Below are 26,128 nucleotides of genomic sequence, written 5' to 3' on the forward strand. Positions count from 1 at the left end.
GAATAGAATATACAAACTACAGATGGGGTAAAGACTGCTCTGTAAATGATCAGAGCTCAGTTCCACACTTGAAAACCCAATCACTCCATTTTTATTTAAAAATGACCCATACGATAGAAAAGGCATGAATCTGGCCGTATACCACCTAATCAATATGTTTGACCATGTAGCTCAAATTCTACATTTGGCCACCGCTAAAAACGAACAAAATAAAATGTAATCAGATCATTGGATTGATTCTGAATGAAAAAAAATGAAAAAACATTCCAAACAGACAATCCAGATATTCACATTCAGTGTTCTGAAACCCTCAAAAGGTATGAACATACAATAACAGCAAAGACAAATAAACGTACAAAACCAACTGGAAGATTTAGAAGAATCAGTTAACTCAAACTAATTTCAGGACAACTGGAAATGTTTAAACAAAAGGCCTCATGATGATTTAGCAATTCAAAATGGAGATGGAGAGAGCACGTCACAAACCTATTTGACCATCCTACTTTAAATTCTGACCAGCAGCACATATCCAACAGATTGACAATCCTTGAGATTACTATAAAGGATAATAAACATTTTCCAGTAACTCAGAAAGAGCCTGAGGGAAAGCTACACGACCTACAGCCCAGAAAGGCCTGTGGTGTAGATGGTGTGATGGTGTCCGATTCTCAATCTCATATTAAATGTAAGCTCCATGATCAGCCTCATGTATAAGAATGATGATAAATGTGACCCTAAACATTACTGGGGCATCTGTGTCAGCAGTAAGCAGAAATCGCAGAAAGCAGAAATCGTTGGTGATTGCGTTCACATCAACTCTACACACATCCTCGGATTTAAATAATAATAATAATAATAATAATAAATACGAGAATATTTGTATTATTAACAATTATGTTTATAGTCATGATTCTACAAGGCATCGTGATGTCCTAAAATAAATAAAAGCACTACACGAACACAGTAAATGTAAGTGAATAAATAAATAAGCACTAAACTCAATCGCGTGGATATAGCAATAGTGGAATAGAATGGACACATCTACATTCTGCAACAGGTACCTCCACCTCTGCACCGGTGAAGTTAGATCTGCGTTTGGTAAGATAAATTCAGTTCAGTATAGTTTTTTTGTAAAATGAGTACCTGCAATATAATTGTCTCTAAGCTTTTTGCAGAGACCAGAGCTTAGAAAGAAGCAGGCACTTAGGGCCAGTCAGCGAGGAATGCAGCCATATGCAACATTGTATTCTTGAGCTGGGCCTCTGGCGAGATAAGACGGGTCAGCTCGATGAGAAGCAGAGGATCTGAGAGTTCACACAGAATTGATGAGTTATTGTTGAGAACAGAGTGTCACCAGATAGAGCATGTCACCAGTCCCATGATCACCTCATGACACAAGGGGCCCACGAATGACATCACTGGGGTAGGTTTTAAAAGGTAGTGTTGAAGGAAACTCGAGAGAATATGCATTTCTCCGGCTAACTGTACCAAATTTGTCGGTTATAACATGCTGTATTGTGTCATTATTTACCAAGTAAAACTTATCTTGTTACAACAAATCGCTTTGTATTGGTGGTTCCTCTCTAAACCAGCACGCAAAGAGAAAAACTCTTACAGTTTACTAGACCGGTGCGCCCTCTCTGCTTTGACATGACTCGCTTTCGAGTTGCTTTCGTGTGGATTCCGTCGATTCCGACTGCACACATCACTATGGTTGCGTGACCTTATCAGGAGCTGGCAGGGCGTGTATGTATACAAATCCAGGTGCGCGAGAATGCGCGTTCAATTTAAGAATCCTCATTCCGAGGAGCAGAGCTGAGAACACTTCGGCTGTTTAAGAACCTATTTTCAGGCGTTCATGATCAGGCGGATATCTTTTCCTACGTTGGTCTTCTGAAGTCCGCAAGAAAACATTTCAGAACACACTTCAGAAAATGTTCGAGAATGGCCCAATGTTTTCAGCAAAAGCCCAATTGGCCTTCTCCCAAACTATTGGACATCAGACCACATTTTCATCCTTCACACCCAATCAATAAACATGGCATACGGGGCGACTATATAAACTCATTCAGAGAGGGGGAGGTTACTGTATTTGTGGCGCCAAGCAACATTGCTCAGGTACCGACACACAAGAGCAAGAACACACACACATCCCTTTCAGGAATACTTAACAGGCGCTAAGCTGCAGTCTCCAGTGGCGGTCGTGCAGATCTGGCTCCTCATCCTCCTCTGACCTATCCCAACCACATGCTCCACTCAAGCCCATCAAGCCAATTGTGGTGTCATGTGATTGCAGCCCAGTGTCCAGTTCATTAAAAGAGGAAGCAACACAATTCCCTGAATAGCACATGGTCCACATATGGTCCACAACTAGGGTTGCCAACCGTCCCGAATTGTCCGGGACATCCCGAAATATTATGGGTGATTTTGATTTGTCCCGTCAGGGACAGCTCCAGTCCCGTATTCCAATCACAGCTTTTTAAATTTGTATCCGTGAAAAGAGAAAAATATAACAGTTAAGTGTAATATGTGCCCTGGAGACAAGCGCCTCTCAACTGCACTTGACTCCACAAGCATTTGTTACGCCAACACGAACAGGTGAAGCTTGTAGCGAGAGATTATCATGCCTCGACTGAAGGACAGACTGCCCCAACTCAAATAGAGTATCTTAATTCACGATTAAATTGGAAGCTTGCACATTGACTACTGGTTGTTTTCATATTTCATATCAGCATTCTTTACACATAATGAACTGGTGTTAATATGTGTGAATATGAACTCATGAATATGAACTCGTTCATACGAAGTGTCACAGGCAGCCATTATAATTGTAGAAGTTAAATCGAGGAGACTATAACATTAGCTAGATAACTAGCTATCATTTCATGCAAACGGAAATCTTCCATTTAAATTGTTTGTTATTAAAAGTTTCCTTAGCTAGCTAACCATAGCCTTAGCTAGATAACCATAGCAACCAGGAATCACAACTTTAGCTGCAAAGTTATGGATCTGACAAGAGGTAAATAGCGCCCCCCGTTGACCCATCTAAAACAATGTTAAAACTGTGGCCAGGCAGTGAACTGCAACCAGTCTGAGTTACATAGGACGTTGAGACAGAGGCCCTGTTCGAAATGGGTTAAAATGCTGTCAAGAATGACGTTCTGACTCTGATTCTGATCGGAGCACGGGCCAAAAAAAATCGAGCGCGGGCCCCAAATTGGGCAGCCTTGGTCTAATGCTATTTCAAGAAAACTCCTCTCCATAAATGTGTTTAGTTTATGACTTTAATTAAAACTAGTTGCAGCTTTGTTCAGATATTACTTTTCTCTTCTGGTTTGCTGCCTTAATGGCATTTACTGTGGGGAATGATGTTGGCTGGATGACTGTTATGCACATAATGGGACACCTAGGCTACCACAGTAGTTGTAAGAGATTAAGATCTACGATAATACTGTGCACAAGTTTTAGGCACATTTCAAACAATACTGAAAAGTAAGGATGCTTTAAAGATGACATAAATAGTTTATATACTAATCAATCAGCAACATATCAATCAGCAACATATAAAGTGCATACAAAATAACTGATGCAGGACAAAAAACTGTTAAAGCAAAGGCGTAAAACTTTTGCACAGTACTACATGGACATCCAGTGGTTTTGTTTGTTTATGTTTATTATTATGTACGTATTTTATATCGACTCTGATTTCACTCGAGTTGGTATTCGTTAAATTGACGATTCGATAACATCTATACAACTGTAAAGCGAATGGAAAATGAACATGAAAAATATCGTCAATTACAAAGACAACCAATTCAACTGGAACGACACATGTCTCCATGTCTGTTTAAATAATACCTTCAGCTTTCCTCGGAGGTCAGCCAGTTTTAGGAAAGCAGCCCAAACTGTTTCATTTTCAATTGTTCAGCATAAAATCTGCGACGCTCGCTCCACAACCTCGACAGACTCTTAGGCGACAGTCAGAGTGAGCCTCAAGTGACAGACCAGCTGGTAACATACGTAAGTATTTTATCCTGAGATCATTTTATTTCTTGCTTACAGGCTACTTTGTGGTATAAATGTTTGCCTTGTTTAAACGAATTCCTCCGGAGCTCCGATTCATTTTAACGAACAGGAGGCGTACGACTATGGCCAAAAAGACGTCCTCATAGAACCACACGATTTCCGCGATGGCAATATTTTACAACATGTCATTCTCAAATGTTTTGTTTCAGATAGAATACTGCTAGCTACAATAAGGTGACCAGATTTCTGAGACAAAATCCGGGGACATTTTCAGTTCAGACACGTTAACACCTCCAAAACATGTCATGTTTTTGTCTTTGTAATCGAAAAACGGGGACACGGACTGGGCCCTTATTCATAAAAGCAGTTTATCTTACCCTTGTTCTTGTAAATCGCAAGGGGAATGTCAAACAAAGAGTTTTCTTCTTAAAACTAATCACAGAGTGGCTGAAATGAAGAGTAGTAAAGGTAACAACCTTTTGCCAGATAATAAGAACCAATATCAGTGATAAGAACTTTGTTGACGTCATGCACAAGCTTCCCAGTAGGCCTCTGTGTTTGGCTGATAAGTGACTGGTCTGCACGGATGGGTGACAGGTGTAGGTTTTTCCAGCATAGAAAATGTTAAGGCCATTGAGGCAACTGAATGCATTGTATTCCTATATTCTGTATGAAAATCAGCTGGAACTATGAACATACAGATCAGGCCCATAGACTCCAGGATCTTTGGAATTGTTTTTTTAGGTATTACTATACCAAAAGTGATATAAGAAACTAACAAACAAAAAGATTCAAAATACAATTTCAGTAAAACATGTAATTAAATCCAAGCAATGTCAAGGTGAGGGAGGGAGATCTGAATAATCTAAAACATAGCAAGTTCTGTGACACACTACCAGTTGACATATTTGCTGATAAAGAATATGTGAAGTTAATGTGGGAAAAAGACATTTCATTAGTGTCTTGTAAGAGACTACCACAAGAACACATGTTTTTTTTGTGTTTGTTTTTAAGTAATGTAGGCCTACCATTATTCTAGGCTACCTGTAATTGTCTATCTACAGTATGTAGCCTAAGCACATGACTCATTTAAAGAGCTAGCTGGCTGAATGAATGAATGAATGGACGCGATCTCTCTCTGAATAAAAAAAGTAGAAGCTAAGGGCAAAGATTCTACCGCGCTGCATATTCCACCAATCAAAATACTGCAAAGACGGGCATTCGAAACATCTTTGAGCTCTGAGCCAGAGGTTGTACCCCTGGCTGCTGGCTGGCTTGCTTGAGCCCGAGGCGTGTAGGCTACGCAACTAAACATTTGGTCATTGTTTTCTTTCTTTCTTTTTTTAATTTGTATCCCGGGTCTGTTGTTGGTCACAGTGAAAACCGGGGACATTTCCGGGGACAGCTCCAGCCGGGGACAGATCACCAAAAACGGGGACTGTCCCCTGAAACCGGGGACGTCTGGTCACCTTAAGCTACAACATACTTTAGTATATGTCAGTAGTCATACCCCATGACATCATCAAACGTGAATCTTTTGTATACGCGCCATTTTATGAATAACATTTATCCCCCTGTTGCCGTTTGCATAAATGTAGGCTATTTTACTTGATATTAAGATCCTTTGGCGTGTGTGAGCGCGTGCTGAGCTCAGGGCCGGCTCTAGCCCTTTGGTTGCCCTAGGCGAGATTGAGTTTTGCGCCCCCCTCCCCCCCACACACAATACTTAACATCACTGAAGAGACATATATTAACTTAACCGCTTTACTTTGCATAGCAGTTTTTTCACCCACTTATAATTATACTATTCTACATTGCAGTTCAACAATAAATGGTGCATGGACAAAAAACACCGGAATAGTTTCAGAACATTTTCTTTTTTATTATTTAAAATAATGTATTACACACTCAAAGTTAGGACTAAATCAACTCCATAAACTGTGCAAAACCATAAATTGTGCAAAACACTCTTAAGCACCTGTAAGCAAATTATGACCCTCTATACCCTAACTATACCCTCTACAAACAAAAGAGCTTTTATGGATACTGTACGTACCACTACAAAATATCTCAAATACCTCACTAATTCTTCCAGTCATTTAGGCCACTACTAATGAGGTGGTCATTTTTCTGTGAAAATAGCTTGCAGCAGAAGCAATACAGAGTATTGTTTTTCCTTGAATATACAAGCCAGCTTCTCTTGATTTTCTCCCCATTTACTAATTTCCTGTAGAAGTGGTTGTGGTGGCAGCTTCTCCCATCATCTCTTTTTTGGAAATGTAAAGTCTGGACTGGTCTGGTATGGTCCTCTGCAAACTAACTAACTATCCTTACCGGATCACAGAGGGCTGGCCAGTCAGCAGGATCTATAGGTTCTCCCTGGATATCAGGAATTGCGGAGGGTGAGGTGTCTGCAGGCGGCAGTGTAGTTTCACTGGTGCCCTGAGTGCTTGATGTGGTCCTGGATGTCCCTTCACCTTCACCTGTATTCAAGCATATTGTATAGCCAGACAAGCAGTGTTTAATATAATAAGTGAAATGATCATGAATGTGGTTGAACTTCTTTAAGAAAACAAGCTATTGTATTTAATACATGCTAACATGTTTCTATTGTACTTTAAAGTATGGATGTGGCTTGAATAAATACTATTAAATAAACTCACCTGATGCAGGCGGTGTGTTCCTGGCCTGTGTGTTACTGGCCCCTTGAGAACTACTGGATGTCCCTTCTCCTGCAGCTGTATTTTCACACAGAATTCATCCATGCTGTTCATTACACAATTGCATTTGGTCATTTCTATCATCCTACCACATAGTTGCATTAATACATTTTATCTGACCATGTAACTTGTAGTAGATACATTACAATTACTGCCACCACTGCTACAAGGCTAAATAATACTAGGCTACTGATTACAATTAGTAATGTGATGTGATTATGAAAGTAATAATTGCTAATAATAACAATAACAAAAACAGCAACAATAGTACTAGTTGTGCAGGCTACTTACAGAGGCGAATCAGGCGTCCTTTCTCCAGCAGGTGCCGGCCTCTGCAAAAATTGCCTGAGTGCATCTGGCCAATTTAAAACAAAAATAAAAAATGAGAACAAAACAAAACAAAAAACATATATATTTTAGTATATTCCTGGGAAGGAACTGTACAGAAGGGTGAACACCACTATCCCCAAAATGGTTACTGTGTGTATGCACCTGCTAGTTGTGAATTCACTAAATTCAATTCAATTCAATTCAATTCAATTCAATTCAATTCAATTCAATTCAATTCAATTCAACTTTATTCGCCATGTATACAGATACTAGGAATTGTTTTTGGTTTTCTCCATGCAGGCTATAGTATCACAGATAGAACAACAAGACAACACAGAACAACAATACAAGGACAGATAGTACCAGACAGTATGAGCAAAATAATAAATAAGAATGGAGGTAGTGCAACAATAATAATGTTAAATAAAGTTAAATAAAGTGCGATAAAGTTCGTGTGTGAGAGCTATTTAGGAGGGCTATTGCTTGGGGGAAAAAACTGTTGAGGTGACGTGATGTTTTGGTCATGATGGCCCTGTATCGCTGTCCAGAGGGGAGACGGTTAAAGAGACTGTTAGCAGGATGTGAGGGGTCTGCCGTGATCTTCATTACTTTCCTGAGGGATCTGGAGCTGTGAAGGTCCTTGATGGAGGGAAGGGGGCAGCCGATGATGCGCTCTGCTGCCCGTACGACTCTTTGGAGCCTGGCCTTAGAGCGGGCAGAGGCAGAGTCATACCAGACCGAGTGAGAGGATGTAAGCACACTCTCAATGATAGCCCTGTAAAACTGCACCATGATGGGGGGGCTGACCTGTAGTCCTCTCAGCTGCCGGAGGAAGAACAGGCGCTGCTGACCTTTCTTCACTAATTGAGTGATGTTATTGTCCCATTTTAGTGTGTTGGTGATGGTTGTGCCTAGGAACTTGAAATGCTCTACTACAGTGACAGATGAGTTGTTATGACAGAACTTATGCCATTTATAATGAATGTAGACAGCAACTGTAGTTTTCATAACTAGCATACGTTATCCAGATACTGGTCTTTTGACATTTACATCCATGTAGGTTATCAGTGAAGTTACGTTTGCTAGTAATAGCCTACGTAGCAAATTAGCAAAGTAACAGTCGCTAGCTAGCTATAGCTAGCCTAAGTGACAGCAATGAAACGTCCAATATTAGGTGATGCACAATACTACATTTATTTCGTTTGACATCTTAATGGCTGAGATGAGAAGACTTACCTCTATACTTGGCTTTCTTTTCCTCTTCTTCCTTTCTTCGTTTTCGTCCCTGTGCTCCAGATGGTTTAGACCGCTTCATTTTTGCGAATGCCACGTAGCTAACACGCTCACCCTACCCTGGCTGTGTGCAGGAGCCCTTACGTAACTAACGTAATCTAACGTAATCTAACGTAACTTAACGCAACCCCCCCCCCCCCCCCAATTAGGAAATGATCGACAATAACCATCAATTCAATTTAAAAATCGGTTTGACAAGTAAACGTGTGGCTGAAGGGGCGCCCTAGGATGATCATGATTCATAAACATGTTTTAATTTGCTTGTTATTCTCACTATGATTAATGGGAAGTAGGTCTAAGGGCGACCCTAGAGGGCGCCCCCAACCCATTTGTCGCCCTAGGCAGTCGCCTAGTTCGCCTATAGCAATCGCCGGCCCTGGCTGAGCTACATAATAATAATAATAATAATACATCACATTTATAAAGCGCTTTTCAATGTTCTCAAAGACGCTTACATGCGTCTAAATTGGTCTAGTATACAACCCCAAATCAGAAAAGTTGGGAAGGTATGGAAAATACATAAAAAAAAAAAGAAAACAGTGATTTTATACATTTACCTTGACTTGTTTTTCATTGCAGACAGTATGAACACAAGATATTTTCATGTTTTGTCTGGTCAACTTAATTTGATTTGTAAATATACATCCATTCCTGCCATTCAGGCCTGCAACACAAAAGTTGGGACGGGGGCAATTTAGAGATAGTAGATGAGGTAGAATAATTAAATAATAATAATTAAATAATGATGTGATTTGAAACTAGTGATGTCAACAGGTCATTGTAATCCTGATTTGATAAAAAGCAGCATCCAGGAAAGGCCTAGTCCTTTAGGAGCAAAGGGAGGATCGCCAGTTTGCCAACAAATGCGTGAGCAAATTATTGAAATGTTTAAAAACAATGTTTCTCAAAGAAAGATAGGAAGGGATTTGGATATTTCACCCTCCACGGTGCATAAAATAATTAAAAGATTCAAGGAATCTGGAGGAATTTCGCCGTCGACTTATCTGGGCTCAGGGGCATCCGGGATGGACCATCACACAGTGGAAACATTTATTGTGGTCAGACAAATCAGCATTTAATGTCTTTTTTTTGGAAGAAATTGACGCCTTGTGCTTTTTTGACTGATTTGCTTTGAATTTTGACTGATCTCTTTCTCTGTTTAATTTTGTTCTGTGGGTTTTGAAATTGCGTATAAGGACTAAAGTAACAATGTTTTTGTAGTTTACTATAAGGTAGATGTGAAAAATGGATTTGTTCATTATTATTATGCAACAATGCTTAGCCAAATGGTCTTCATGTTAATAAGCAGTGCTACCTCAATAAGTATTTGGGGCGTTATCTGACGTCATATACAGTCTTACGGTATGAAGCGTGATAAGTTATAAGGTTAAACTACTTATTGTTTGATTAGGCTATACAAATAAACCTGCTTGAGCCAAACGCTTTTGCAGGCTAATGTTACTCAGTAGCGCCTCTTAGAGGACGCCAGGGGAAGCCCCGGCCTCCTCATTAATACATGACTTGAGACGTGAACATCTCTATAACAATAACAACACCTGAAATAAAATGCATTGAAACATTTCACTTGAATATATTGCATTTTTAATGGCCTATCTTATATTTTATGGTGCGTATGGACAGGAAAGCTTTTTAAATGTCATATTGTTATAGGTTTCTCGCTTACTGTAACAGAAGTCTATTTCAGTCCGCCAAGGGACTCAAGACTTGGTTCACGTCTCTCCATTTATTTTTTAGACAGATTAGCCGATCACCGTTGAGTTTTATACTGCACTACACTACAAATTGTTGCATTCACAGTCCATTTACAAGGGCAAGGGACTTGCCGCTGTTCTCGCACCAATCAGAATAAAAAATAGTGGCTGTCTAACATGAGCAGCTAATAAACTGCATTTCAACCAAAGAGTGAGTAGTTGGTCAGAGATCATTGTCGTAGTAAACAATAGATATCAACTAAGATTTTTTTTGTTGCAAAATTATTTCGTTAGGTTGAGCACCAGCTATTTGCTTTTTCTGCCAACGCTTTGACTGCGTGGTTAACTGCTGCTATCCGTGGGTTACCACGGGGTTTGCAGATGAATTTCCAATTTGGTTAGAGCAGTTGACAGACACGATAGGCTACATAAATATTCCACATATTCCTAAATTAAAGCAAAGTAAGGATTGACCGATCAAGCAGTTGCCATAAGCCTCCAAAAGCACAATAGCCAGGTATCTAAAAACCGTGAGAAAATGAAGAGGCTAATCAGCGTGGTGGTGTTGTACATGAGATAGCCACAAGTGGCATTTGTTTGAAGGATGAATCTGCTCTTAGTCTGAACAGGGGTAATTTCATTGATCTTGTAAATGCATAGTCATAGATCATTTTGCCTCATTTAAAGAAAGGAGAATGCTACTGTTGTAGTAGTAAGTTGGGCAGGAGCTGTATATATGTATATATTTGCAGTGGCGATTTTAGCCCGACATTTCTGGTGGGTGTTACGCCCCTCTACATCCCTACTGGCTTTGCAGTGGCAGTGCAATAGCTTTTAGGTGGTGAATGGGCATAATTAGCCTGATTGTCCACACCTGGGGAGGTTTGTTTAATGATAACTGAATCCAACTAACGTTGGATTGCTTTTTGTAATGTCAGATTTCATTGTTTGGTGTGCTATAATTGCAATGAAGATTGATAACTATACTATTCATTGTTAAGAAAGTGCTATTACTGTAATGTCGAGTTCGATTAAATAAATAAAGCTTGATTTGTTTTGTACATGTGCTCAGGTTTTCCTTTTCTGTGTAGATTATAGCAGATTTAAGTCTGTATATCCTACTTAAGTACCAAAAGTAAAAGTATAAACTTTCTTATGATTTAGATGAATAATATACCTGTTGAGATAAGTAATGATATTTTATTAAGGTCAACAAAAGATAAAACAATAGTTCTGCACTGTATTAAGTTATGATTTCTTATAACATAAGTTCACATTAAACATAATTTACAGCATATGCATTAATTACTTTGGCAAGTTAGCTGTGCTATAAGCGGGATAATTTACCTGAAAATTAAGCCGATGATCCAAGAGATCCATATAACAGTATAGACCATGATGTTTTTCATGGTATTATGTGCCTGAAGGATTTTGACAGTGGAGTGAACTATTGTGCAGGTGATGATGTACACAAGGAAATTATGCCAACGTGTTTTGCAGAGAACAACGACTTGACTGAGAAGCAACAGTCAGTTTAGACCAGCAAGATATATTCAATTGGTAATTGGGCTAACTGAAGGCAATTGAACCTAACCATTTGCAAAGATGTGCTAAATCATTTGAAATTTGTGCAAACTGTAGGCAATTGTACTTGTCATTTACAAGGATGTGCTACTACAATTGCAATTTGATTAAAGGAATGAGAAATTCAAATCTGATGTGAACAAGTGCACAGTGGTTTGGAGGTTTGCACGTGTTGTTTTGAGAATGTCATTTCTGTTTCGTGAAATGAGCCAAAGCAATGGAGAAAAACTGTAAGTTAAATTTTAAGTTTAATTCTTGCTTTATCTGTTTTATTGTCACAGTTGTTCGCCCCCCCACAGACAGACACCATGTCAGCCAGCAAGCAGACAGCGGAGCCTGCAGGCAACAAGGTACAGTAGTGCTGATTTCACTCATTGTGTTTTTGTCCAGTAGCTAACACACAACAATTTTACACGACGCCCAGCTTTTGAAACATGTGACTCAAAAAGCAAAACCTCACACCAAATCTGCAAACCTATAAGCTTATTCTCTGCCTCACACTCAAAACATTACACACATGGACACAATCAGACATTGAAGAATTGCTTCCTTTCTTAATTGTGTGCCTTTATAAGGCCCTGCCCTTCAAATCCCTCACATCTGTACCAGTTCCAAAGGAGGATATTGGTCGTGATGTTGAAGACTTTGTGTCAAAGCCCATATTGGGTCACATTGCATACATTGCATGGTCATTTGACCTCTTGCATACAACAAAGTATTGTTCATTATGTGTTTCTCTACAGAACACTTTGGAATACTGTGTTGGTAAAAAGTCTTTGTCATTACAGTTTTTTTACAACAACACATTCTCTGAAACAAGGTGTCATTTATCTCTAAACTCAAATCCAAAAATCAATTTATTGAAAATCAAAAATAAGTTACTGCAGTCATCAAGAGTCAAGCAGAAGTCTAGGAAGTATGACAGAATGAGTATGTGTGCATACAATGAGTGCATCAGTATTTAGAGAGAGAGGGTGAGACAGTGGGAGAGAGACAGTGCCTCAATGACAGACACCAGCGGGAGAGAAGATGATTATATACCCACACACACCCCTCTACAAGTGCGCACCATGAACCAATCAACACTGACTATGTGTGAAAGAAATATGCTATATAATTATTATCATGATGTGTTTGTAGTTTGATATTAGTCTCAGAGGTTCCTTTGTTCTGATGAGAGGAATTCTATCTGTGAGAACAGAGATGTTAAACTCAGACCTGTCATTTGATGTTTAGGGTAGGACTGAATTAGGAGACCATGTGTTTATGTGAACTCATTCTGGACTGTTGTGTTAAAGTCTGGGTTTGGGGGTCTTAGGAAAACATTCTTATCTCTTGGAACCAGAGTACGGGATGGTACAAGGGGGGAGTGTTTTCCTGCATGTTCTGTGATATTGTCTCTGCATAAAGTCTGTTACATGGTACCAGAGAAGGCAGTGATGGGTTGAACAGCGTTCTGAAAGCACTCCATTCCTCTTTGGAGGAGTGTAGGTTGAAGAAGCGGTCTAACACCATTCACTCCTCTCTGACAGAGTAAAAGTCAATTATTTATTATATTCTTGGTTGTGTGACTCTTAATTCTGAGGTAAATTACAGTCCTTAAAAGGGTGAAATAAATCCCTAACAGTTTGGTCCATTCGATCCGGAGCTCAAGAAGGACCAGATGGACGGGAGCAGAAATACGAAAGCCGAGAAAGAAGGACAGAGAATGACCCTGCGTGTTGAATTGTTCGTTGGGCCGGTTGACGGATTTCTGCCCCCGCCTCACTGCCTTTGACGAGTTCCGAATCCAGATGAGACGCACAACAAGAATATTACGTAAGTAGCCTGGGGTTACTTATTAGAAAAAGATCGGGGATCTTTTTAAAGAGATCCGGGATCTCTTGTTAGCGCTAAAAACTTAGTCGGGGACTAAGAAACCTAGTCCGGGACTATGGTTATGTTGTAGGCCTACGTAAAAGATGTACATCTGTGTGTGAATGAGGGCGTGAATGGAGTAAGAAATTAGGCAAAATTAAAACTTTGGAAAATATCCAGATGTTTTTCATAGACTCAAGAGAAGTATTTTGCTTAATTCAAAAAAACTCACCATAATTAATGAATATGAGATGGTTTGAGGAAAGTAAGAAGGCAAGAAGATTAAAAGAAAGTGAGGATAAGTGTTATTCTTGTGGAGAAAGAGGGGAAAACTGCAGGCTTGATAAACTATAGAGATTTTACTGTGGCCACGTGAAAACTCTATACATTGTATCTGCTTTGTTCATTTGCACGCACTTTTTAGTCTTAAGTGCGTGAAGGGGGAGTTACTAGAAATTATGTAAAGACATAAGTAGAGTTGAGCATTTGTGAATGAGAAATTGGGATACTGGCATAGACAGACACTGCGCACGCGCGCAATCCATGTGTCTCATTGAAATAGCCACCAGTGACTGTGGCTGATTTAACAGCACAGGTGGGGAAGGGACACATTGGAATTGTGATCATCATTGTGTATCATCTAATTATCATTGTATCATTATATGATAATGATGGCGATACTGCTTAAATAAAATAATACAAGTGCAGATCGATTTGAGGATGAGGAATTTTGGTCTGATCAACTAAAAAATCTCTATCCAAATAATCGAATTGCATGAATAGCCGCAGGGGTAGAGGCCCGGAGTTAAGTTTAGATTAGATTCAACTGTATAGTCATTGCACAGAGTACAAGTACTGAGACAACGAAATGCAGTGTAGCATCTATAATGAAGAATAAAGGAGAGGGATTCAGAATAATCTCAGAGTGCTATAAATATATAGATATTATAGAGAAAAATGGAAATACGAGATTGTGATGTGTTGTGAGCTATTGTGTGTACCAAAGTACTGAGTGACTAAGATAGCCCGGAATTATTGTAGATTGTTTTTAAGACGTAAAATCGCTAAAGGCAAATTCGACTTTTTAAACAAGCCTGTGTGGTTGGCTGTTCAGACGGACAGAGAAGCACACGGGTGGGGGCTGTCAGGGGGAACAGAGGGCTCACATTCTCACACACACACACGCTGTATTTTAAAAGGAGAGGAGATGAGAAGAATTGTCAACTTGCACATATTAGTGTGATTTTATATAAATGGGCAGTGATTAAGAGTCATGGTGATACTTATGTATCAACTGGGGGAATGGTTAGAATAGTACATGAGCACTATATAACATATGGATTAAAAACCTATTAAAAAAAAAAATTTGTATGAAATGTGAGATATGTATTCGGCATAACTCAATTAAATTTCACAGTAGCAAAAGCACTGTGCAAAACAATAAGACCAACTTTTGGTGTGTCACAAATTATACTACAAACTAGGAAATGTAAAGAACCAAATACTGTTCGAGTTTTTTGTGTCTCCACAGGTACAAGGCCAGGTGAAGGTGAAGGTGACTGGGTGTTCATCAAAATCATCAAATGAAAGAGCTGGTCTGACGACAGGGGGGAGGAAACATATCAAGTGCTACTGTCTACCCCCACTGCCGTTAAAATTGCAGAACGCTCCACCTGGATTCATCTGTCACACTGTAAACTTCGTTCATTTTTTTTTAGGATGCACCACTAGCGTTGAGTAGGGTTTCGTGCCTACTTGAGGGGGTTGAGAAATATAGCTCTTTTCCGTCTTAACGTCACCTAACCTCCAGGGAGCGCCCTGAGGGTTAGAGATTCTGGTCAACATAGTAGAGGTGTATCTGTGTTTATTGTTTTTCTTGTTTATTTGTGTTTATTGTTTTTCTGTATACATTATATAACTTGGGTAAAACAATGTTTAAACTGTAACTATTAATGATTAATTCAGGGGTAATGTTGGGTCTATGGTCCTCTACAAGTGTAATTGAGAGAATCCATAAGAGGTGGATTTCATATGGGGAACGTTACTCATCTGTATTTTATTAATTCAAGTTATAGATATGCATCTTTGCAAGCAAACAGACTTGATAAGACCAATTGCTATGTATGTACCTTAATGCCAACATCCTACTTTCACCCTAGACTTAAATCAAGGCTACTCTCATTCCAAGCAATGATGCTTTATTACAAGATCTGTGTTGGAGAGAAGTGTGCCCCAGACAACTGGGGCTACAGTAAGCCATTTTATGATACAGACGATACCCAGGTGCAGGATCTGTGTGACAATACCCACCCACTAGCAGAAATAAAAAACATGCCACAACCTAGCTGTCACCTTAAGTGGCAGTCCATTCCATATTCCTAATGTGTTTTTCTATTAGAGGAACAACGAGAGTAGGCTCTCTGAGACGGAAACAGTGTAATGAAATTGTCATCGATACTGCTATACTGTCATCAAACACTGCTTCCTCAGCCAACGTCGTACCCTGTCCATTGGGAACAGGTCCTTATGTTGAGGTTGGAATGCAGGGCATTGCCACTCTGACAAGGGTACCCCTAAGGTGAGAGAGGTATTGTGGTTGTGTGGTAGTATATGGTACAGTCATCTTCTTCCACACTGGGGTGGCGTAAGCGCCCCCGCCCAGGTCATGGACCATTTTTGTGTTGTCAGTGCTATCTCGCAGGCAGAGTACCTCGTAAGAAGAGATTTGCTGTTGAGAAGCATGACAGCGTGTGGGGGGGATTGACGTGGCTGGTGATTAAAAGATTTGGACCACCAGCTCCAAGGTTATTTTGTTTCTGATTTAGGCCCTAGGAGTAGGAAAAGTCATGTTAAGAATGGAAACGCTTAGATAGGTTAGGATTTTGTTCACTGCTGCTGGTGGGGGAGTTTTGTGACTGATATCTGTTGTATTTGGATATTGGATTATATTCATAGTGTCTCTGTGACTGAAGCCTTAGAGCAAATGAAGGTTGGTATGTGATGCTTTATTACAAGACAAAGTGGTTAATGTTCCGTGGTGAAACCTGGTTGTTTGGTTTACGTCTGGTACATGGTGGTAAGTGGTGTTGAAAAGTCTGCTCTCTATTGTAGCAATTTGTATACTTTTTGTATTTTTATGATGTGTATTTCTACATGTTTCAAAGTTCTCATGTCTAGTCTTGTATGTACTTCTGTATGGAGTGTACTGTTGTCTGGAACCATCAAGATGATGATGCTTTAGTTTAATGATGTTTAGACTAGTATTGTTTTCATGATAAACAGGAGGGAAATGTGAAAGAAATATGCTATATAATTATTATCATGATGTGTTTGTAGTTTGATATTAGTCTCAGAGGTTCCTTTGTTCTGATGAGAGGAATTCTATCTGTGAGAACAGAGATGTTAAACTCAGACCTGTCATTTGATGTTTAGGGTAGGACTGAATTAGGAGACCATGTGTTTATGTGAACTCATTCTGGACTGTTGTGTTAAAGTCTGGGTTTGAGGGTCTTAGGAAAACATTCTTATCTCTTGGAACCAGAGTACGGGATGGTACAAGGGGGGAGTGTTTTCCTGCATGTTCTGTGATATTGTCTCTGCATAAAGTCTGTTACATGGTACCAGAGAAGGCAGTGATGGGTTGAACAGCGTTCTGAAAGCACTCCATTCCTCTTTGGAGGAGTGTAGGTTGAAGAAGCGGTCTAACACCATTCACTCCTCTCTGACAGAGTAAAAGTCAATTATTTATTATATTCTTGGTTGTGTGACTCTTAATTCTGAGGTAAATTACAGTCCTTAAAAGGGTGAAATAAATCCCTAACACTATGCAAGGCCTGAAGGGGCACGGGGGTGTAACAGTATGTGTGTGTGTGTGTGTGTGTGTGTGTGTGTGTGTGCTATTTGTGTGTGTGTGTGTGTGTGTGTGTGTGTGTGTTTGTGCTATTTGTGTGTGTGTGTGTGTGTGTGTGTGTGTGTGTTTGTGCTATTTGTGTGTGTGTGTGTGTGTGTGTGTGTGTGTGTGTGTGTGTGTGTGTGTTTGTGCTATTTGTGTGTGTGTGCTATTTGTGTGTGTGTGTGTGTGTGCTATTTGTGTGTGTGTGTGTGTTTGTGTGTGTTTGTGTGTGTGCTATTTGTGTGTGTGTGTGTGTGTGTGTGTGCTATGTGTGTGTGTGTGTGTGTGTGTGTGTGTGTGTGTTTGTGCTATTTGTGTGTGTGTGTGTGTGTGTGTGTGTGTTTGTGCTATTTGTGTGTGTGTGTGTGTGTGTGTGTGTGTGTGTGTGTGCTATGTGTGTGTGTGTGTGTGTGTGTGTGTGTGTGTGTGTGTGTGCTATGTGTGTGCTATGTGTGTGTGTGTGTGTGTGTGCTATTTGTGTGTGTGTGTGTGTGCTATGTGTGTGTGTTTGTGCTATTTGTGTGTGTGTGTGTGTGTGCTATGTGTGTGTGTTTGTGCTATTTGTGTGTGTGTGTGTGCTATGTGTGTGTGTGTGTGCTATTTGTGTGTGTGTGTGTGTGTGTGTGCTATGTGTGTGTGTGTGTGTGTGCTGTGTGTGTGTGTTGCAGATGATTATACTATCAGAGGGGCTGCATTAAACCCTAGAAACGTAACTCTGTTCCTACTACTCCCCCCCCCCCAACATCTTGAACGCCCCCTAGTGTGTGTGTGTGCATTGTGTGTGTGTGTGCTATGTGTGTGTGTGTGTGCTATGTGTGTGTGTGTGTGCTATGTGTGTGTGTGTGTGTGTGTGCTATGTGTGTGTGTGTGTGTGTGTGTGTGTGTGTGTGTGTGTGTGTGTGTGTGCTATGTGTGTGTGTGTGTGTGCTATGTGTGTGTGTGTGTGTGTGTGTGTGTGTGTGTGTGTGTGCTATGTGTGTGTGTGTGCTATGTGTGTGTGTGTGTGTGCTATGTGAGGCAGTGGGAGAGAGACAGTGCCTCAGTGACAGACACCAGCGTTAGAGAAGATGATTATATACCCACACACACCCCTTTACAAGTGTACACCAATCAACACTGACTGTGCACTGACCTGAGGAGGCATGCTGTGAGTGCTATGTGTGTGTGTGTGTGTGTGTGTGTGTGTGGGTGCGTGTGCTATGTGTATGTGTGCTATGTGTGTGTGTGTGTGTGTATGTGTGTGTGTGTGTTATGTGTGTGTGCTATGTGTGTGTGTGCTATGTGTGTAGGGCCAATGATTTTCCGTTTAAAAAAAATGCATTTTCCGTTTCACATTTGGTGAATTCCGTTTTTTTTCCGTTTCAGCTCATTTTGTTCACCCTGAGGTAGATTGATGGCTTAAAATGAGTGAATAATATGTGCCCTTCTTAGATTGTTGTTTGCCAGCCATCAACAGAACAGAAGACTAAACATTTTTTGTTTTAAATGCGATTGGGAAGACGAGCGCGTGAATGTGACTGAATGTGGCTTTAGCGGAAATCTGTGGGTCAACCGTTGAAAAAGGGGGCGTGGCCGGAGCAGAGTTCAGCGCAGACGTGACATTTTCTCAGTGGTTTTGTTCTTTAATTAATGTTTGTTCATCGTTGCAATCGTTGTTGTGTTCATTTGAAAGAAATATAGCCTTGCAGCCCAAAATACAGGGGAATTTGGGCGATTTGTATGAACAAAATGATGTTTCCGTTTCAAAGGTGCAATTCCGTTTCAAAGTGTTCATTCCGCGAATTCCGTCCGTTTTCCGTTATCGCGGAAAATCATTGGCCCTACGTGTGTATGTGTGTGTGTGTGCTATGTGTGTCTGTGCTATGTGTGTGTGTGTGTGTGTGCTATGTGTGAGTGTGTGTGTGTGTGTGTGTATGTGTGTGTGTGCTATGTGTGTGTGTGCTATGTGTGTGCTTGTGTGCTATGTGTGTGTGTGTGTGTGTGTGTATGTGTGTGTGTTTGCTATGTGTATGCATGTGTGTGTTATGTGTATGCATGTGTAATATGTGTGTGTGTGCTATGTGTATGCGTGTGTGCAATGTGTGTGTGTGTGTGTGTGTGTGTGTGTGCTATGTGTATGTGTGTGTGCTATGTGTGTGTGTGTGTGTGTGTATGTGTGTGTGTTTGCTATGTTTATGTGTGCTATGTGTGCTATGTGTGTGTGTGTGTGTGTGCTATGTGTGTGTGTGTGTGTGCTATGTGTGTGCTATGTGTATGCGTGTGTGCTATGTGTGTGTGTGCTATGTGTATGTGTGTGGGTGTTTGTGTGCTATGTGTATGCGTGTGTGCTATGTGTGTGTGCTATGTGTATGTGTGTGTGTGTGTGTGTGCTATGTGTATGTGTGTGTGTGTGTTATGTGTATGCGTGTGTGCTATGTGTGTGTGTGTATGTGTGTGTGTGTGTGTGTGCTATATGTATGTGTGTGTGTGTGTGTGCTATGTGTGTGTGTGTGTGCTATATGTATGTGTGTGTGTGTGTGCTATGTGTATGCATGTGTGTGTTATGTGTGAATAACACCCCCCCAACTTCCATCTGAGAAATGGAAACACTGGCCAGTTACAGACCATAGACAGAGAGGGTGAGACAGTAGGAGAGAGAAAGACCTCAATGAAAGACCTCATGTCCCACATTGATCCCACAATCTTATATTTTGTTTTCCAGCTGAAATCTGATGACACCATAGAGATTGCTGCCTTGGGAAGACCATTCCAGCTTGGGATGCTGTATGACTGCCGTAACGATGCTCTTATTCCAGGTATGACATCATTGATGTGTTCAATACTTCACTTGAACTATAAATGCTGAAATATGGGAGAAATTCAGAACTATAGAGATACAGAACTAAGCATCTGTGTTCAAAATAATGTTGAAAAATAAGTTACGTTAAATACGTTACCTTTATTGTCACAAATACCCTATGAGCAGTGACATTTGACCTCTGCATTTGATCTATGCAACTGTATGTAATTTTTAACTTCATAATGGTACACTATTTAAGTTGAATTTACATCTCAAAATACTTTTTTTGATCATTATACTTATAATACTACACAATCATTGTCCACAGGTATAACTTTATGGGATAATGACAACCTACAGAAAGACACAAGTGGACGACAACAACATAATACTGAATTTAATGTCACAACATTAGATTCAATTGAGGAGAAGTCAAACTCATTAAAGCTATCTGGCTCTCTTAAATTAAGTCTCTTGGGAGGACTGGTGAATGTCGGAGGATCAGCCAAATATTTCCAAGACACAAAGAAATCTGTCAAACAAGCCCGTGTGACTCTTCAGTACAAAACAACCACGAAATATGAATCATTAACAATGCATCACCTGGCTCGTGGACAGATATCTCATCCTAAGGTGTTTGAAGTTACCCCTGCCACTCATGTTGTCACAGCCATCTTGTACGGAGCTTGTGCTTACTTTGTATTTGACAGAGAATCATCCTCAGAGAATGATAGGAAACGGGTGGAGGGAGAGGCTAAACTCACCTTAGGTAAACTGAAATACGTCACAGGAGAAGCTGAGGCATCCCTCAACATGGATGATAACGAGAAAGCAGAAGCTGATAAATTCAGTTGCACATTTCATGGAGATTTCCAGGTAAAAACCAACCCAACTTCCTTCAGTGATGCTGTGAGTGTTTACAGACCCTTCCACAGATGCTGGGGGAGAATGGAGAACATGCTGTTCCACTCAGGGTGTGGCTGTACCCTCTGGTGAACTTGGATTCAAGAGCTGCAAAACTACAAAGAGACATCAGCAATGATCTCATCACATACTCCTCAGACACAATAGAGTCTCTTACAATGACAGAGATGAAATGCAGTGACATACTGAAAGACACAGCAACAGCAACATTTCCTGCCATGGGAGAGAAAGTTCAGACTTTGATGCAGAGGTGCCGTCAGTACAAGCTTGACTTCATGCAGAAGCTCGGGTCAGTGCTTCCTTCAATCCGAGGGGGTGGGAAAGAGGAGAGTGCCCTTGAGGACATCCTGAAGGCACACGAGCAGTCTCCATTCAACAGCAAGGACCTGGATCCGTGGCTCACATGCAAGAAGATGGAATCAGATACACTGAAATCCTTCCTCAAGCAACTGGAGAAACTAGGTGCAGAAATGGATGACAATTTGGATGACCTCTTGTCTGATTTAGATGTCAAAACTATTGTGTGCTTTTCATTTACCTCTGTAGACCAGCCTGATAGTTTCCTGGTGAAACTGTCAGATTATCTCAAACCATCAGGAATGGTGGACACTCCTGCAGAATCCTCTGATCTACAGGCCAGAAACACAGAGTGGCTCTCAACTGATGCTAGACAGACAATGAGGAGACAACTACGATTGTTTGGAGAACTGAAGAATTGAACAACAGTGATGACATCAAATTCATAGCTGCATCAACATATGATGAGAGCCTTCCTGGGGCGTGGATTTTCATATATGAAGATGATTGTTCTGATGCCGTGCCCTTTGTACCTCCATCAAAACCTTCCACCCCAACCACTACTGGTGTTTCACATGACAGCTTAACAGTTAAGGTATCTGAACCAGACTCTGCCACTGTAGAGTACAGAGTAGAATACAGAATGAAACAGGAACAGGAGACTGAATGGGCATCTCACCCAGTGCAGAAGAACCAGGAGGCAGTAACTCTGTCAGGACTGAAGCCAAAGACTGAGTATGAGATCAGAGCCACAGCTGTGGGGAAACTCGGCTATGCTGTGAGCAGTGATGTCTGCAGTGCTGTAACCCTCACAGCAGTTGGTCCACCAACACAGGTAAAACTTACTGAAGAAAAAGCTAACTCCATCACTCTGACATGGAGAAATCCATCCGTCCAACAATATCAATCTGTAAAAGGGTACATCATTGAGTTCAGAGAGGAAAATAACCATCAGTGGCAGAGGAGAGATACCAGGAAGGAGGTGTACACATTTACTCTAGACAACCTTAAACAGAATACGGCCTACTCCATCAGGATGTGCACAGATGTTGGTGTTGGAGTAAGTCAGCCTGGGGAAGAATTAAAAATTAAAACTAAGAAAGCACAACCGGATATGGCGAAGTTCACTCTGCTCCCAGAAGATGATTTGCTCCCACGAGTCTACCTACTAAATATGAAACCAGCTAAAGCTGGTCAGCTCAACAAGAAGGTTTTTGGAAGCGCACCAACAGAAAAGCAATCAAACAAAACCATCATGGTTGTTGGTGCCACTGGATCTGGCAAGTCCACCCTCATCAACGGCATGATCAACTACGTTCTTGGAGTTGAATGGGAGGACAACTGGAGATATAAACTGATAGATGAACAAACTCACAAAACACAAGCGTGCAGTCAGACCTCGGAGGTCACAGCCTATGAGATTTACCACTCAGATGGATTCCAAGTTCCATACTCTCTCACAATCATTGACACTCCAGGGTTTGGGGACACCAGAGGAATCAAACAAGACAAAGAAATCACAGAAAAAATAAGAAATTTTTTCTCAGTCAAGGGTGGAATTGATACAATTGATGCAGTGTGCTTTGTAGTGCAGTCTGCGTTACCTCGTCTGACACACACACAGACATACATCTTTGATGCCATCCTCTCCATTTTTGGGAAGGACATCGCCACCAACATCATTGTTCTGGTGACCTTTGCTGATGGCAAATCTCCCCCAGTACTGGAGGCAATCAAAGCTGCCAACATCCCATGTGCATTAAATGATGGGTCCCCTCTTCATTTCAAATTCAACAACTCTGTGCTTTTTGACAAAAATACAGGAGCTAGCAGTGATGAGGACAACTTTGATTCCATGTTCTGGAAGATGGGTAAAGCCAGCATGAATAAATTCTTCAGTCATCTAAACTTGATGGAATCCCAGAGTTTGACCCTGACAAAGGAAGTTCTCAACGAGCGCAGACAGCTTGAGGCAACTGTTGAGGGGGTGCAGCCAATAATACGACTAGGTTTGTCAAAACTGGAGGAAATAAACACCACAAAAGACGCACTGCAAAACTGCGAGACCCACATGAAGGAAAATAAGGACTTTGATTATGTAGTCATAGTTGACAAATCTGACAAGATTGATATTCCACCAGGAACCTTCATCACCAACTGCCATGGGTGCAACTTCAGCTGCCACTATCCTTGTAGTAGATCAAAGGATGCAGACAAAAGTGGCTGTGCTGCAATGAGAGGTGGAAAGTGCACAGTGTGTCCCGGGAAATGCCACTGGAGTGATCATTATAACATGACTTACCGATGGGAGATAAAACGTGAACCAGAGAAGAGGACGTATCAGGATCTGAAGAAAAATATGAGAAGCACTGGGAAGGAAGATGGAACAGAGAAAAATCATTAACAGTTGGAAGTAGAATATGAGCAGATGCAGATGGGAAGTTGTAGAAATGATGACCACATTAACTAAATCCCTGGAACGTCTGAGAGAGATTGCCCTTCGTCCAGATCCTTTGGCTACTCCAGATTACATTGATATGCTCATACAGACAGAGCAACAGGAGGCCAAGCGTGGATATCAGAAGCGTATCCAAGAGTTACAAGAAGTAAGAGAAAGGGCAGTTCTTTTGAAAAAGGTGACAGAGGGAGTGGCTGAGGCAAATCTAACTGGAAAAGAAAAGTCCATATTGGAGAAGATGAAGTCTACTGCCAAGGGAATCTTCAACCTTTTTGCCAATTTTAATGCATCTTAATTGGCCACGCATTTGATCTCATAAACCATAAAAGCGTAATTACATAAATAATTGTGTTTGTTATTGCATCATATAAAATATAGGTATTGAAATTGAAGTTCATATGTTTTTGCTCCTCTGTCATTAAATTGTCATTAAAATTCTCAGCATGAAGAATATATATCCCCCTAAAGCCTTACCAGTGGGGATGCTGTCTGAATATATATCCCCTAAAGCCTTACCAGTGGGGATGATGTCTGAATATATATCCCCTAAAGCCTTACCAGTGGGGATGCTGTCTGTAAGAGGAGAGGTGGCTCGGTGTGATTGGTGTGAAGGATAATCATAACTGTATTAATTTATCCAAGCTATTCTTCATTTATCCAAGCTACTCTTCAAATTAAAGTTTAACGTAGTTATTGTATGTTGATGATAAATACTGCTTACAGGATAGAAACATCTTTTATGGTTATGATTGTTTTTACAGTTTTGTGATTATTTTACTTTCAGCTTTTTCTGTCTATCCAGATGCATCATATCACTTTCATACTATAGTTGTCATAGTAAAATTGTTAGATGTGTGTTGAAGAGTCTGGGGAGTTTAGTGTTGGGTTGGGCTCTGAGTCTGGGGAGTTTAGTGTTGGGTTGGGCTCTGTATCGTGACTTTCTCTACTTGACTAAATGTCATCATATGATTTGTGCTCAATAAAAATGATTTGCTATTTTACTCTACAGCTCAGGTCTGGTCTCTGGTCTTTTAGGGGTTGATGATAATAACATACAGTTTGAATCACTCTTTGGGACGACTTTACAAAGATATTAACCATTGGCAGTGATGCAGCCAAACCTCTAGTGTAAACTTATCACTGGATACTGTGTGGACACATCACACAGTGTGTGTGTGTGTGTGTGTGTGTGTGTGTGTGTGTGTGTGTGTGTTTAACTGTTCAAGTAAAGGTCTGCAATGTACACAATGTAGAGTAGTGAAGAATACTGTATAATAACTTATAATATTACCATTATAACATTATTATATAGGTTAATATTACCATGATGAACTATGCATCTGACTGTATAATCACACACTTGACCACATAAACCTTCATAATAAAACCATTTAATTTAGCGTGACCATTCTCAGGTCTGGGCTCCAGTATTCAGACTCCAGCTGTTGCAGAAACAAAGGTGTTGATGGTGGTGATGTCACAGAGACTGGTGATGAAACTAATGGTGGTTCTGCAGGAGATGGTTATGGAGAAAGCTTTTCACTGTTGAGTACACACTAACCATGAATCATGTGTAGGATTGTAAACATTTGTACAAAACACATTAGACATCATTTCGCAATGATGAAATGAAACTTGACATAGTTTAGAAGTACTGGATATGAAAAAGCCTAATCTTTGGAAGAGTAAATCAGTTTATGGAAAAACCTATAACTACTACTGACCTCATTTACAAAACATCGGCAACCAAACAAATCAAGATATTCGCATTCAGTATTCTGAATCCATCAGAAGGTATGAACATATCAATAAAAAGGATGAACCATAAGAGCAAAGAAAAATAAACAAAACCAACTGAAAGATATAGAAGAATCTGTTTAGGGATTCAGTAGAAAAGGACCCAATAGCAGACAAACAGCTCTTGGTTCAGAGTAGATTTAAGATTTAAGGCTCTCACACTATGGCTAGATCTCTCCACATCACATGCACTCCCAACTCTAGATCTCTCCACATCACATGCACTTCCAACTCTAGATCTCTCCACATCACATGCACTCCCAACTCTAGATCTCTCCACATCACATGCACTCCCAACTCTAGATCTCTCCACATCACATGCACTTCCAACTCTAGATCTCTCCACATCACATGCACTCCCAACTCTAGATCTCTCCACATCACATGCACTCCCAACTCTAGATCTCTCCACATCACATGCACTCCCAACTCTAGATCTCTCCACATCACATGCACTCC

At 40.5% G+C, this 26,128-nt stretch overlaps 2 protein-coding genes across 2 annotated transcripts; both read left to right on the forward strand.

Annotated features, from left to right (window-relative positions):
* Nucleotides 1-20,026: 20,026 nt before the first annotated feature.
* LOC122129297 (verrucotoxin subunit beta-like) lies at nucleotides 20,027-21,836 on the forward strand. Its single transcript, XM_042704311.1, is given in 3 exon segments — nucleotides 20,027-20,209; nucleotides 20,522-21,112; nucleotides 21,115-21,836. Coding segments are annotated over 3 exon segments (1,461 nt in total). The 5' UTR covers nucleotides 20,027-20,061.
* Nucleotides 21,837-21,905: 69 nt separating this feature from the next.
* LOC122129298 lies at nucleotides 21,906-23,818 on the forward strand. Its single transcript, XM_042704312.1, has one exon. The coding sequence runs from the start codon at nucleotides 22,058-22,060 to the stop codon at nucleotides 23,816-23,818; it is 1,761 nt and encodes a 586-aa protein (XP_042560246.1). The 5' UTR covers nucleotides 21,906-22,057.
* The last annotated feature ends 2,310 nt before the right edge of the window (nucleotides 23,819-26,128 follow it).

The sequence above is a fragment of the Clupea harengus genome, unplaced genomic scaffold (genome assembly GCF_900700415.2).
Source record: "Clupea harengus unplaced genomic scaffold, Ch_v2.0.2, whole genome shotgun sequence".
Lineage (NCBI taxonomy): Eukaryota > Metazoa > Chordata > Actinopteri > Clupeiformes > Clupeidae > Clupea > Clupea harengus.